The sequence below is a fragment of the Petaurus breviceps genome, unplaced genomic scaffold (genome assembly GCF_028583685.1).
Source record: "Petaurus breviceps papuanus isolate PSGF00001 unplaced genomic scaffold, PetGlider_PUasm1.0 90734, whole genome shotgun sequence".
NCBI classification, from domain to species: domain Eukaryota; kingdom Metazoa; phylum Chordata; class Mammalia; order Diprotodontia; family Petauridae; genus Petaurus; species Petaurus breviceps.
In genome coordinates, this window is record NW_027187327.1 from 10,365,641 (window position 1) to 10,380,802 (window position 15,162).

Consider the following 15,162-nt stretch of genomic DNA (forward strand, 5'->3'; position numbering starts at 1 on the left):
ACCAAGAAAGGCTTGATTTAAAGACCCTTTCTATATATTCAGGGTTCTGATTCAGTGTAGAACATTGGGGGCCCATAGGATGCTCCAGGGGATTCTTGCATCTCTGAGTTTGATGTAGGAGTGAAGAGGGTCCTCTAAAATACTGTGGGATACAAAAGGTTCCCAGGACCATATATGACTTGATGGATTTCATTTGAGGAGTGATGATCCATGCTTCTAAAAGTGGATAGAAAGGAGCTTGCCTTGTCACCTTACAATAAGAAGAAAAAAAATTTTTTTTTAAAGTATCATTTATTGATGTCTTTTCATATCAGATTTGTTTCTGATTGTGATGCTGAAACAATATGATGTTGTAGATAAAGAGTGGTCTTGAGACCAGGAAGACCTAGCTTCAAGTCCTGCCTCAGATGCATACTGGCTGAGCAACAAGACACTTAACCTTTCCCTGCTCTAGACAACTCTCTAAAACTATAAGTTATAGAGGAGGTGCTGAATTGTATTGGTAGAGGGAGTTCCTTTACCTGGAAGTTCCCTATAGCAATGAAATCACAGGTCTCGTAACCTGCCTTTGATCTAAATATATCCCTCCCCTACCAATGCAACCCATGTTACAAAGAATAAAAAAGAAAGAGGGGAAAAAATAGTTGAAGAAAACTAACCAACATGTCATCTGATTCTGACAAGTATTTGCAGTATTCTGTGCCCATAGACCTTCCCCTCTATAATACTGGGATTAGGAGGTATATTTATATATTTTCTCAGCTTTTCTTGAGGGCCAAGATTCTTGGTTATTATAATTTTAAGATTTTCAGTTTCCCTTGAGGGAGGAAGTGGTTTTTTCCATTTACATTATTGTAGTTATTGTGTATAATTTTCCTGTTTTTACATTGTTCATTTCTTAATAGTTCATATATCTTCTCATGGTTCTCTGAATAATTTTCATTCATCATTTTTTATTGTACAGTAATATATCACAATTTATTAATATCCCATCATTAGGCATCTGCTTTGTTTATTTCTAGTTCTTTGCTACCACAGAAATTACTGCTATGAATATTTTGGTATATACAGAAACTTTCTGTCTTTAACCTCCTTGTGGTTTATGACTTGCAGTGGGATCTCTGGGGCAAAGGTATGGATATTTTAGTAACTCTTTTAAAAAACTGTAGTTCCAAGTTTTTCCCAGAATAGTTGGACCAATTCACATCACCAGCAGTGTGGTAGTGTACTTGTTTCCCTGAAGTCCTTCCAACATTGGCTATTCCTATCTTTTGTCATCTTTACCAGTTTTGTTGAGTATCAAGTGGAAACTAAGTTATTTTGATTTGCATTTACTCTTTTTAGTAATTTGTAGAAATCTTCATATAGCTATTAATAGTTTCTAATTCTTGTTTTATCAGAGACAAATCTTTTTTTTCAAATGGGTGCTTTCTCTTATCCTTGTTTCAGTGATTTATACAAAAGGTTTTCAATTTTGTGTATGCAGAGTTGTCTTATTTTATTTTCTGTGATTTCTTCCATTCTATGATTAAGGACTCATTCCCTAGCCATAACTGGGAAAGAGCTCCCTCCACATCTTTTATGGGGTTACCGTTTGTGTGAATTTTTAACTTACTGTGATATACAACTTAAAAGGTTGGCCTAAACCCAGGTTCTAACAAACTGCTTTCCAATTTTCCTTGCAGTTCTTGTAAAATAGAGTTTTCTCCCAAATTGTTCATGGTATTGTGGTTATTGAGCACTGCATAATTAAGTTCAATTATCTGATGCTTATTTACATGACTGGCTGTTCCACTGATGTTCTTTTTTGTTTTTCTAACTAGCAACAAATAATACTAAGTACTTTTTGCAAAGATCCAAGTAATGTTACCAGGTTTTACTTAAGGTTTTAGTCATGAAACTGAATCTTTTTTTGTGTGTGTAGATAGCAGATATCATGGTGGAACGGTCCTATTATGTGTACATTTTCATTCAGTCTGCAGGTTACTTTATAGGTGTGAAAAAAAAAAAAAAAACCTCAGACCAACTTGTTTATCAGAAGTAATGGGAAAAACTAGCACTGGAAATAACTGGTGAGGTTTATATATTCTTTCTACTCTGCCACTACCCTATTTTAGGTTCTCAGTATCTCTTACTGGAATTTTGCAGTAGCTTCCTAATTGAACTCCAGTTTTTTCTTTCCGCTCTGCTCTGTGTTTCAGTTTCCAATCTAACTTAAAGCACAAGTATAACAGTAGTATTCCCATGCTCAAGAAACTTCAGTGACTCACTATTGCCCTAAGGTAAAATACAAATTCTTCAGCTTATTAAAGTGTCGCTCCAGCCTAACTTTCTAAGCTGATTGCATATTATTTCTCTTCATATACTATATGTTCATATACTTTATGTTACCCTACTTACTGTTTCTCAAACTTGGTATTCCATCCCCCATCTTTTTGTCTTTGTACAGCCTTTGCCCCATGCTTGAAATAAATTTCCTCTCTCATTTCTTTCTCTTAGAACTTGTAGCTTCCTTCAAGCCTTGTGTACCACACACATATCCTATGATAAGCCTTTCCTGATCCCTCTAGAGCAGTGGTGGCAAATTTAAATAGAGATAAACTCTACATAAAGATCCCTGAGAGCTGCATGTTAACTTAGAAAACCCCAAATTAATATTGGCTGTGTTTTATTGTATTTGTATTTATTTTGTTAAATATTTCCTACTTGCATTTAATTTGGGTCTTGACTGCGATACTGTGTTTGATGCCTCTGCCTTAGAACACCAATTAGTTGTTAGTTCTCTCTCCTTCCTCAAATTATCTTGTAATTATGTTTTCTTGTTTATATTCACCAATAAACTATATGCTTCTTGAAGGCAAGTACCTTTTTTATTTTTGTTTTTGTATCTTCAGTGCTTTGCACAGGGCAATGCAAATAATAAAATACTTATTGAATCAGAAGTATCAGAAGCTAATAAATTTTTGTCATAAAACATCAAAATGCAATAACTACAGCAAGGTAATTGAAGACAACATTAAACAGCAAGAAAATTGAACTAAAATATAATGGACTGCATTGTTAAAGTACACATTTCCCCCTTCTCTTATAAAATGTTAACCTATAAAATTGGAAAGTATCACGTGTTTTTTGTTGCACTTCTTATCAGGTGCTTATATTTAATTATTTTCAAGGAATGCACATTCTAAAGGAATTTCACTTTGTCAGAACAATACATCAGTTAAAAGCAAATTTTAGAAATAAAAACATTTCATGAGGTAGTGTGATATAATTTTTCATTATATAATGGAAAGAGTCCTGGATTTGAAGGATAGGCTGGACCCAACATCGAAGAGAATATAACACTTCTGTAGCAAAGATACTTGTATAAAGTTGTGAAGCTTTCTTCATTAATAGATAGGATGTGGTTCTTTGCAGTACTTAATTGGGCCTGTCAACAACATATTATTATATTGTATTTATCTCTGTATCTCATCTTGTTCTGTGGATTTGATACCTAATAAATGCTTCTTGTTTTCCAAATGATGAATTCTTTAAGATTAGATTGTATTTTAAATAGTAGATATTATCCTCTTAATGTACCTTCAGGGCTTCCCTAAGGATTTAATAATATGAATGATATACATAATTAGTGTTAATTTACATTCAGTAACTGTATCACTGCAGAAAAATGCAACTAATTTGTGAAATCCTTTTAAGCTTTTATTAAAAAAATGTTAAGGAAAAAATAGTAATGATTCTTAGCTGATGACTGATACATTTTACTGAGAAAATAGAAACCTGTTTGCTGTGGTCCCTTTATTCTCCCTTTTTCACATCTCAAAGTTCCTTGATGTAATCCTTCCTTTTTTCAAGTATCTGATATTCCATCTCCTCCACCTTCTAAAGCAGATTGCCCTCTGCTGTCATCCTCTCCCCCACTATTTTTTAATCTCTCCCTGCCTACTGGCTTCTGTACTGCTACATACAAGAGAACTCACTAGATGTGCCATCATCTCAGCCTCTTATCTTGTTCAACCAACTTCTCTCCTCCATAGAAACAGTTTGGCTTCTGACCTCACTCAAATGAAATTTCTCTCTTCAGAGTTACTGGTAATCTCTTGTAATTACCAAATGTAATGGCCTTTTCTCAGTCCTCTTCCTGACCTCTCTGCATTATTTGACACTGTTGCCTACCTTGTTTTCCTGGATGCTTTGTGTGATACTGCTCTCTTGGTTCTCCTATTTTGTGACACTTCCTCAGTCTCCTTTGTTGATTCCATAGCATGTTCCTTAACTGTGTGTGTTCTTTAGTGCTCTGTCCTGGGTTTTCTTTTCTCTCTACCCTTTCTTTTGATAACCTCATCAATTCCCATGTGTTTAATTATTATTTCTGTGTAGAGGACTCCCAAATCTTTTCCTATTCTAGTTCTAGCCTCTTGTCAGTCATGTGTATCCATATGCTTACTGGATATTTGAATCTGAATGTCCCAATGACATCTTTATCTTTTCCTCAAATCCTACCTTTCTTCAGAATTTTCCCATTTCTCTTGGGAATACCTCTATCCTTCCACACACCCAGTTTTACAACCTTGGCATTATCCTAGGTTCCTAACTCTTCACCTCACATATCCAGTTAGTTGCCGAATGTTATTTCTACCTCTAGCTCACATCCATTGCCTCCTTTCCAGTTATGCAGTCAACCATAGTTCAAGCCCTCATCATCTCTTACTTGGACCATAGCAACAGCCTTCAGTTGGCTTCCTACCTTAAATATCTCCCATCCCCAAGATATTTTCCCCAATAACAGCAACAATAGCTAGCATTTATATAGTGCTTTAAGGTTTGCAGATTACTTTATATGTTAACTCATTAGATTCTCTCAACCACCCTTACTAGGAAGGTACTGTTATCATATCCATTTTGCAAATAAGGAAACTGAAGCAAATAGAGTGCCTTGGCCAGGGTCACACACCTAACAAGTGTCTTAGATTGCCTTCAGTTGGACCCAGGTCTTTCAGACTCTCATGTCCTGAGCACTATCCACTGCAACACCTAGCTGCACTCCCTCTTTACCTCTACCTGCTAAAATCCCTTGTTACCTTCAAAACTCAGCTCAAATGATATATTCTCTATGAAGCTTTTTCTAGTCTCCCCAGGTACTAGTACTTTTTCCCCTCAAAAAAAAATTACCTTGCATTTATTTTATTATCTATATATTAAAGTACATTTTGTCTCCCACCAATAAAATGTAAGTTCTTTGAACCCTGAGGGTGTTTCATTTTTGACTTTGCATCCTTAGTACCTAGCCCTGTGCCTGGCAAAAAGTAGACACTTAGTAAAATGTTTGTTGTTTTTTAAAATCACTCCTCATAGCTCCATTGTGCTTACTATATATGTACAGATTGTTGAAGGAGCTGAATAAATAAGAAACCTGAAATATAGTGATGTGAATTATCTTTCAAACTGTCTTATCTCATCTACCTACTTCTGTTTCCAGCATAGCCTTTTGGACTGTGATTGCAAGTCATCTATGTTTTAGGGATAAGGAATATATTTTCCTTCTTTCCTGACTACCTCAGGGAACTTGGTAAGGGAAAGGAGGTTCAGTATAGGGGATTTTAATGATATATAGCAATGATATATGTCAATAAGCATTTATTAAGTGCTAACTATGTGTCAGGCACTGTGCTAAGTGTTGAGAATACTAATACAAGCAAAAAGAAAGTGTTTGGTCTCATGGAGATGGATTTTTAATGGGGGAAGACAACACATGAAAGAGAGCTGAAAAGCAAAGATAGTGGTGGGAAAAAGAAGCTTGGAGGCTGGAGAAGAGTGAAGGAAGGGGCTGCAGGGGCAGTGGAATTTTCCAGGGTGAGAAAGGACCACCAGGACACGGTGGAGAAGTCTGGTGAATTATGAGCAAAGATGGGAGATGAGTGGTCACAGAAAAGATCACAGATTCAGGGATTGTAGAAACCATCTTTCCAGTCCCCCCATTTTACAAATGAAGAAACTGAGGCCCTGAGAAGTTGTGACTTTATCAGGGTTATACCATTATTAAGTAGTAATGCTGAGATCTAAACTGAGTTCCTCTGATTATAGAGTTATGTCAATTCCTAATTCTTCTTGTTGCATAGACAAAATAAAAAAACTGATTCAAAAATGTGAAAGATATGAATGAAAAATTAGTGCATATTAGTGCATTTTTCATATCGTTTCAGTTATTATGTAATAGTACCACCATAAGGCACTTTTTTGGGAGTTCTTAAAAGGTAAACATGTTTACAAGCTAATACTTAACTAGTATGTCAAAATTGGAATTATTTGGGGGGTAATATTTATATGGCAGTATTAAATACCTACTTATTAATATTTTCTAGACAGATTTAGAGAATTTAGACCATGGTTTAGTCAATAATGTTTGTCTTGCTCTTCTTTCTTTATAAAAATCAGAACCCCAGTAAGGAGTGTGAGCCCTATCGCAAGGATCAAGATAAGCCAATTGCTCCTTGTGGAGCTATTGCCAACAGTATGTTTAATGGTATGATCTTTTAAACTGCCACTTGTTTTGAAATCTTATGACATTTTATATAGTCTGTTACAAATTTAATGTTTTAGTAACAAATGCATAGAACTGATAAATTTGACAGTTTTGAGTATAAAAAAAAAATCTCTCCAAGGCTTTATTAAATAGAAAATAACAGTAATATGTCTTTACCTTTTGAGACTCACTAGAGAATTTTGAATACTGGTGACTTTTAGCAAATTTTGTGTGTATGTATATATCACACATACATAGATACATGTACGGAGAGAGAGAGTTGATGAATCTTTGTCCTCTTGTTCTACTTCTCAAAATATTGTAAAAACTTTAGTATTTTGTGACTTGTTCAGTAACATATTTCTCTATCCTGCTGGGAAACCTTTTATCTATGGGGAAGGAAAGGATGACCAGCACTTAGTGAAGGACACACATACTTTGTTAGCTTTCTGTCCTATAGTAAATATAATTAAATGGCCCACTAACTATTAATATTACTAAATGAGAGGAGCAATGGATAATACAAATGCCATTTAATTTAGCAATCCATTATTGAATTTTGGGAGTAGTTTGGTGTGGGTGGGTGGATTGTGGGTGTGAGTGTGTATTTACCTTTCTAATTTCATTTTATTTGGGTATTTAAAAAAAACAAAAACTTGAATTCTTTTTTGTATCAACTAGTAGTATGAAAAAGTATCCAGAAGTATCCTGGTAATTGTGGGAAATTAATGTACAATGAAAAATGTATTACATAATATACTCTAAGAAAATACCTAAAAAGAAGGAAATAACTTTTTATATACTGATGTTTATTGTGATATTATATGTAGTAGTGAAAAACTTTAAATAACCTAAGTGCATAGTGGTTACACAGTGACTAAAATATTGTATTCTGTCTTATGTGTATCATTTTTCAAAAATGATAAATATCTTAACAGTTCAGAAATAGACAGTACTATATGAAACAAACCACATTGTCAAAAAGCAGAACTAAGAAAACTGTAAATATTCACAGCTATGCTGTGTCAAAGAATATTATCAAAGACCTGTGATTTTGGAAATTCACTGTAATCCAGGATTTGAAGTCTTAGAGTTACCCAAGGCTCAGGGAGTTTCACTGACCTGCCCATGGTGAGGGGTCAGAATGTTCCTGCCAAAGACTCCTATGTCATATTGCCTTTCTCTTAAAAACTTTTTTTAAGGGTAGGTTTTTGGATCAGAAAGGTATATATAGGTTTATTGATAAGTTGCCATTGTAGATTGTATGTTTGTACTTTTATGATAAGATTGAATACAAAATAAAAGATTTATCTGATATACTAGAAGTCAGAAATTTTTTTTGTTAATATTCTCAGAATATAGTTTTAAAATATATTAAATCAAGTGAACTGGATAAGAAAAAAAATCTTTATTTTCACTAGGCTTTAACTAAAATTTAGCATTTCCTTTAATTTTGAGTGTAGATAGTAAAATGTATTCTGAGGAGTCCATAGGCTTCACCAGAATGTCAAAGGAGTCCATAGCACAAAAAAGGTTAAGAATTCCTGTATTTAATATATTTGTTGTTTATCTTTCCTAATTCATTCCAGAGATATTTTCATATCAACCGCATCTGTACTAATTTATAAATTTTTAATATTTCATTTAATAAAATACAACAGAAATATCAAATTATTATTATTATTTCTCCCCATATTGTCTTTGTAAAAATCTACATGTATGGCCTGAAACTAGAGGAAATTCCTTAAGGAGCTCCTATATCTTTCTTTCATTAGTTTAATTCGTTTAGCAAATTAGCTGATTGTCTTCTTGAATGGTAGGGAGAGCCTGACCCTAGGAGATGAAGCATAGCACAAGAGAGCGTAGAGAGAAAGGAAGCACAAGAGCAGTAATCTTGGATGGCTTTAGAATGAAGCATTGTCAAGTAAGAGCATAAAGTAATTATGTCTTTTTTTGTCTCATTTTTAGATACATTAGAATTGTTTCAGATGAATGAAAGTTCACTTATACGTGTTCCTCTGCATAAGAAGGGTATTGCTTGGTGGACAGATAAAAATGTGAAATTCAGAAATCCACATGGAAATAACCTGTCTGAAGTTTTTAAAGGTGAAAAAAAACCCCAAAACTTGAAGTTAAGATATAAATATTTTAATTTGTAAAAAAACAAAACAGAAATATATAACTTGAGGAATGCTAGAAGAGTCATTTGCATTTTGTCTTGTCTGTTAAAGCTTAAATATCTATCATTTTTACTTTTATCTGCCTAGGTCAATTGTAATATGATTTAGTAACAGTTTTGGTAATATATTATAGAGAACTGGCCTTGGGGTAGGAAGACCTGGATTCAAGTATTGCCTCTGGTACCTACCTAATGACTGTGTGATCCCGGGCAAGTCAACTAATTTCTCAGTGCCTCTTGTTTAACTTCATAAGACTATAGGTTGCAGAGAAGGTATCAGCCTGTACTGGTAGAAGGAGTTCCTCACCATGAACTCCTTATACCAATGACCCAGTCGCTGTCCCTGTTGTTAAGGGAATTATTTTTTTAATCCTGAAATTAGTTAACCCTTCCACATCCCAACTTTCTCCATTGTGGTTTTGATATATTGTGAGTTGACATAAGAAATTAGATGGGCATTTTGGGGGAGTTTTGTGGAAGCTACCAATGACACGCAAAGGCCAGAAGATGAGAGAAAAAGTTTAGAAACACAGAAATGCATAAAATTTATGTATAGGATTATATAGTATCAAAATATTTTACCTTTCAATACCAGAATAATTAAGATATCTTCTCTGGTATGAAAGGGAGGGTCAAAAAATTTTGCATGGATTTTCCAGATCGAGGGGGAGCTGTGCCTCTAACCCCCACAGTGTGGAAGGGATAAGTATAGTTACTATGGTTCCATGAATATTCTGTGTTTTAAAGTTCAGGTAAGTCTTTATATAATTGCTTTAGAGTTGTGCACAGAATATTTTCCTCATAACAACTGTTGAGGTTTAGGTAATATGAGTATTATTATCTGGCTATCACAAATAAAAAAAAAAAAACTAAGGATAAATTAAATGGCTTGTCCAAGTTCACACAGTTAGTTGATGTTGGAGCTGGAATTCAAATTCAGGTTTTCTTACACTTAAATTTAGTGAGGTTACTATTATATCATGATGTAGGTAAGTCTTCCCCTAAAAATGTGAGATGATATTTTTATCAGAAGTTTATTCTGCTCATGGTATCTCCTATTTTTACCATTGTTTTATCTTTATATTAAAAAAATTGTCTTTTGAAAGGTACTCCAGTATTACATTTGCCTATTTAAGTGCTATATATGTAATCATTATGTGTTTTGCAAAACAGGAAATTATGAATTCAGTATATGATTACATTTAAATGTTCAAGGTTTAGAAAAATATTTTAAATTAAGTATTGTAATTCTTCATATAGATGAAACTTTTCTGATGGGATGAAAATTTTCCTCTATTTTTATTTTAGGTACGACAAAGCCTATAAACTGGCCTAAACCAGTATATGAATTGGATGAAGATGAAGAAAACAATGGGTTCATAAATGAGGATTTTATTGTGTGGATGCGTACTGCAGCATTACCTACTTTTCGTAAGCTTTATCGTCTGATAGAAAAAAAGGGTGGATTGCATCCAACTTTACCTGTTGGACAGTACCTTTTGAGAATCACATATAGTATCCTTTTTTGCTACATTTTTTGAATTCATACCTATAAAAAGTCCTTTGAGATATCATTAAATTTAGTATTGGTTGAATAAGCAATCTTTTTAGTTTGTGTCACTGTAATATTATTTATTTCTATTTATTCAGGATATAGATAAGAATATGCTTTCTGTTTCAATTGTACAAATTTTAGCTTTCAGAAAAATTCCTTGAAAACCACCTGAATATATCTCCAGTGCTGATTTAGGACTTACTTCATGCACATTGCATGGCAAAAATATTTAAAATTTATCCATTCATAAACCAGCATGCTGCAGAGATCAGATATGTTAAATGTGTTGAAATACGATCTATGGTCAAGTTATGGATAAGAACTGGACCTGTGATTTCATTGATAGAGGGAACTTTCAGGGGATGAAATTTACACCAACAATGTAGGTTGGACCTTCTCTATAATTTAGAATTGTCCAGAGTGTGAATAGGTTAAATTACTTGCCCAAGGTCACAGAGCCAAGATATGTCAAACGTAGGACTTAAACCCATGTCTTCCTGGTTCTCTATCCACTATACCACATTGCTTCTCTGGATGGGTTATTTCATTTGAATGTAGTTAACCTATTTCATACTTGCTTTGTTTAAATTTTAAGAAACCTAATTTTTATTCTTTTATTGGTAACCATTACATCTCTGAAGTTTAAAATGCTAATTCATCCAAGGGGTCCAGATAATCTCTCAGTATTGTCTTATGTTCCTTACTAGTAGAGTAAGGGCATCTAGGTGGTGTAGTGGATAGAATACTGGACTTGGAATCAAGAAGACCTGAGTTCAAACTTGGCCTTAGACACTTACTAGCTGTGTGACCCTGGGCAAGTAATTTAATTAACTCTATTTGCCTCAGTTCCTAATCTGTAAAATGAATTGGAGAAGGAAATGCCAAACTACTCCAGTAGCTTTGCCAAAAAAACTCCAATTGGGGTCATGAAGACTTGGACATGACTGAAATAACTGAATAACAACAAAATTTTAGGATGACTGTTCTTAGTTAATCCTTAGCAAAAAAAAATTAACATTGTCAACAAAAAAATAATTCCTTATTTTCCTAAGTACTAGCTCGTTATTTAAAAATATTTTTAGAGATTAAAAATATTTTTTATACAACTGCTACTCACATTTACTGTTGGCCTATCACATGAATCATAAAATATATGTGTGTGTGTATCACACACACACGTATATAATTTTCATCAAGGGCCATATGCTAAATTAATATATCAATAATGCTTTCAAGTGAAGTGCTCCCTTGAGTCCTTATCTATCTGGAGTAACTAGTGGAACAATGTAAGCCAAGTGTATTTTATTGCATTAATAAGTACTCAGATACAGATACATAGCATCTGTATTTTATTTTTTTATTTATTTAAGATTTGCAATGACTGCATATATACATATATGTACATATATTCATATACATAGACACGTATTTGTTCATAATTTTTTATTTTGTAAACTGAACAATAAATCTTCATTTAATATTAAATACAGAAATAACCATATTAAATCACAAAATTAAAATGTTAAAATGGGAAAAACTGCATGAAAAATTAAAAATAAGACATCTGCAATATTAAAAAAAAGTCTTCATTGTTTTTACATGTAAATATTTTAGTTACTGCTAAGACAAAATCATTGTGTCAGTATTACTTATATAATTCTTCTGGTTATTGAAAATACCACAGGCTTGTTCATTTATATTCTTCTCCAGTTCCATAATCTAGCATGTCTGATAATTTTTTTAGGCATGTCAAGATTTATTTTCCCTTAGGTATTTGTAAGGAAGTTATATTCTGGTACCAGAGTACAACAATTTAATTGTGCTAATAAATAGAACGTAAAATGCCAATTTAAATAATGTTTCCAAAATAAGTTAATTAGTCATAGAAAAAAATATTCCTATACTATCTTCAGATTATCCAGTCCATTCTTTTGATGGACGAAAACGGATGATCTTGAGCACCATTTCATGGATGGGAGGAAAAAATCCATTTTTGGGAATTGCTTACATCGCTGTTGGATCCATCTGCTTCCTTTTGGGAGTTGTACTGCTAGTAATTCATCATAAATATGGAAACAGAAATAATAGTGCTGACATTCCCAATTAACTTTGTATTCTGAAAAGAAATCTGCATGTGCATCAAGGCCAGTCCAACTCAGCCTCGCTGTTGAATGCTAAATGTCTGGTTAGTATGTCATTTCTGAAGCTGGCTGCATAACTCTTTTTTTCCTTTAATTTTTGAAGAACCTTGTCCCATGCTTCTTCACTGTGGATGACTTGTGAAAATATGACGGGTATATCAACTGAAATTAGCTATAGCTATATTGATCATATCAACACTGTGACTGCTGAAATGGCTTTTTATGTTTGCTTTTTATTGGACAGGCCACAAGATGTATACAGCCTCTTTCCCATGTAATGTTATCTGCTGTTTAATGTTTGTGCTCTATGGGTAATATTATATACATATATAATGCTATGTAAGTATGCTTATTGTATGAAGAAAAGGATAACAAGATGTAAAAGGATATATTATGACTTGGTATCCTTCCAGGAATCGAAAGGTTGTAAGAAGATAAAGAAAGCTAGATCTAAATAAAACATTTCCTCTCTTTCATATGTTGTATGTATAGGCTTTAAGTACCATCTTTATTAAGGTGGTTAATATATTCACTTTTATCCAGTAGAAACCTATGTCAAGCCTAGCTCTGAAGTAATAGGACAAGTTTAACATACGTAGCATAGGAATAAATTATTAGTCATGTCTAAAGGGATTAGGCCACTTACCTTCTGGATAGGATTTTTAAATTCTTACTTCCATTTGTTTAAGTCAGTAAAGCCAGGTGTCCTAGCCAACTTTAAATGTTTCACGTCTTGGTCATTTATTTCCCTTGGAGCTTCCTCTTTACAATAGAAAGGAAGCTGAAATGGGAAAATAGTACTCTTTGGTGTCAGAGCTATACCTTTTGCCTAAGGATAAACCAGGTTTAAAATACTCAAAAGGCTGTTAATACTTCGTTACGGGAGATGTTTAGCATTGAGAAATTTGCCTCACTATTGGAAATATCTCAAACTAAGTTTATTTTTACAGGTAAGTGTTTTGACTTGTGTACTAAAGCTGTAGTCCAGAACACATTAAGAATATGAATCTTTCTACCTAGGAATTATTCCATTTCCATAGATGTTAAGTATGAGTAAGTTCTTGTATAATTAAGATGCCAATTCCTTTGGTTGGTTTTCCTAGGAGTTAACTTTAAACAAAATTCTTTAAAACTTACTGATTAAATTCAGAGAAAGATTATGCATATAATAAATTATAATGTATATGGTGGAGGTTATTTTATATGCAGCTATCTTGGTAAATTATACATATTCAATATTAAATGCTGTAATTTGTTAATGAAACTTGTTATTGAAGTGAATGTAAAGTTATTTTCTACATGCATGAAAAATGTGTGTTTTAATTAATAAGAAAAAATGGCTTAATTGAATTCAAACTTTGTTTTTGTTTACTAAATTTAATCTTCATTATATGTATTTGTACATTTACACAGAAAAAGGTATGTTTATTTTGAATTTGTGCTTTAATCCCATGTTATATTTTAAATCAAAAGTCTGGGTATTGTATAAATTTTCCTTAGATATGTTCATTGAAAAATATAATGGTTAATAGGATAAAAGGTGCCACATGTCTTAAAATTTTATATAAATTTAAAATAAGATTATATGAGTCATACACTGACCTTATTCCTTCATAAGAAAATTACTTGCATGGCATCCTTAACATGTCACTATCACGGAAACTTTCAAAAATCTGACACTACAGCTATATAATGTGCTCTTCATATGGAAACCTTTTTTCTTTTTTAAAGTTAACTCCCCAGATTTTTTTCACTTGTTTTCAACATTTGGAATATCCTAATCAACAAGTTATTTCCTTCGGGATTGCATTAATAGTTCTCTCTTTCTCATTTGTACAAATTGACATTAAGGAATGTAAGGAGAAATATCTTTAGTCTAATCTTGAGGGATCAGGGGTGCCATTAAAAGAACAAATGAAGAGCTTTTCCATGTCTAATGTGTATTGAAGATGTAATCCTAAAATGGCTTTGAAGTTTATCCATCTTACAAATATATTTTAGGCCTAAATCTTCTGTCTCTCCTCACTTGAGCCATATGAGAATTACTGTTGCCTAAATCTAATGAATATAGAATATTTATTTGCTCTTTGTGAAGGATGAGGGAAGTGAAATATTTTTATCTTACAGGCTTTATGCCAACTTTGGGGCTATCTAGATGGCATTCTACTTTCAAAAAAAATGAGCTTAATTTTAAGGCACCTAATTTATAGACTGGAGAAGATTAGTAAATACATTATAGATTGTGTGTTAACTTGCAGGAAATATTTTGAGGTGTTAAAAGGTTTCCCATTTTAAAGTTATGTAATAAATAAAGGCTAAAGAAATTTCATTGAAATCATAAGGCAGTTTTTTGTTTAAATTGGAAACTTACTCTATATTAGTAGAGGAGCACCTAACCAAAGGGAGAGTTAAGTTGGAATATAATTTGTTTATTGACTGGTAATGAAATTTCTTTATATTTTTGAGAGATTACTTTGTTAGCATCTGTTACAGCTTAATAAAAACGAACTGGATTTACTTTGGTATACTGGCCATGTCTTGTTGATAACATGTTGTTTTTCTTGATGAAATTCAAGTTCAACTGCAGCCTAAACTCAGTGAATAAATGTTAATAATTCCTTGCTTATATTTAATATTTCCAGTACTGTCATCTTCATTTTTAAAAACTATAGGTATTTCAAATTCAGAGGATACTAATATGAAATTAACTTTAGATGCTACAAAATGAACCATAACTGCTGAAGTTGGGGTTGTGGGGAATGTG

The 15,162-nt window shown here is 32.9% G+C and overlaps 1 protein-coding gene across 1 annotated transcript in view; it reads left to right on the forward strand.

Annotated features, from left to right (window-relative positions):
* TMEM30A (transmembrane protein 30A) overlaps positions 1-14,930 on the forward strand; it is a 54,997-nt gene extending 40,067 nt beyond the window's left edge. Inside the window, exons 4-7 of the mRNA XM_069067006.1 lie at positions 6,436-6,523; positions 8,492-8,629; positions 10,011-10,217; positions 12,171-14,930. Coding sequence (XP_068923107.1) covers positions 6,436-6,523; positions 8,492-8,629; positions 10,011-10,217; positions 12,171-12,364 — 627 coding nt within the window. The 3' untranslated portion in view covers positions 12,365-14,930. The remainder of the gene's footprint in view (positions 1-6,435; positions 6,524-8,491; positions 8,630-10,010; positions 10,218-12,170) is intronic.
* The last annotated feature ends 232 nt before the right edge of the window (positions 14,931-15,162 follow it).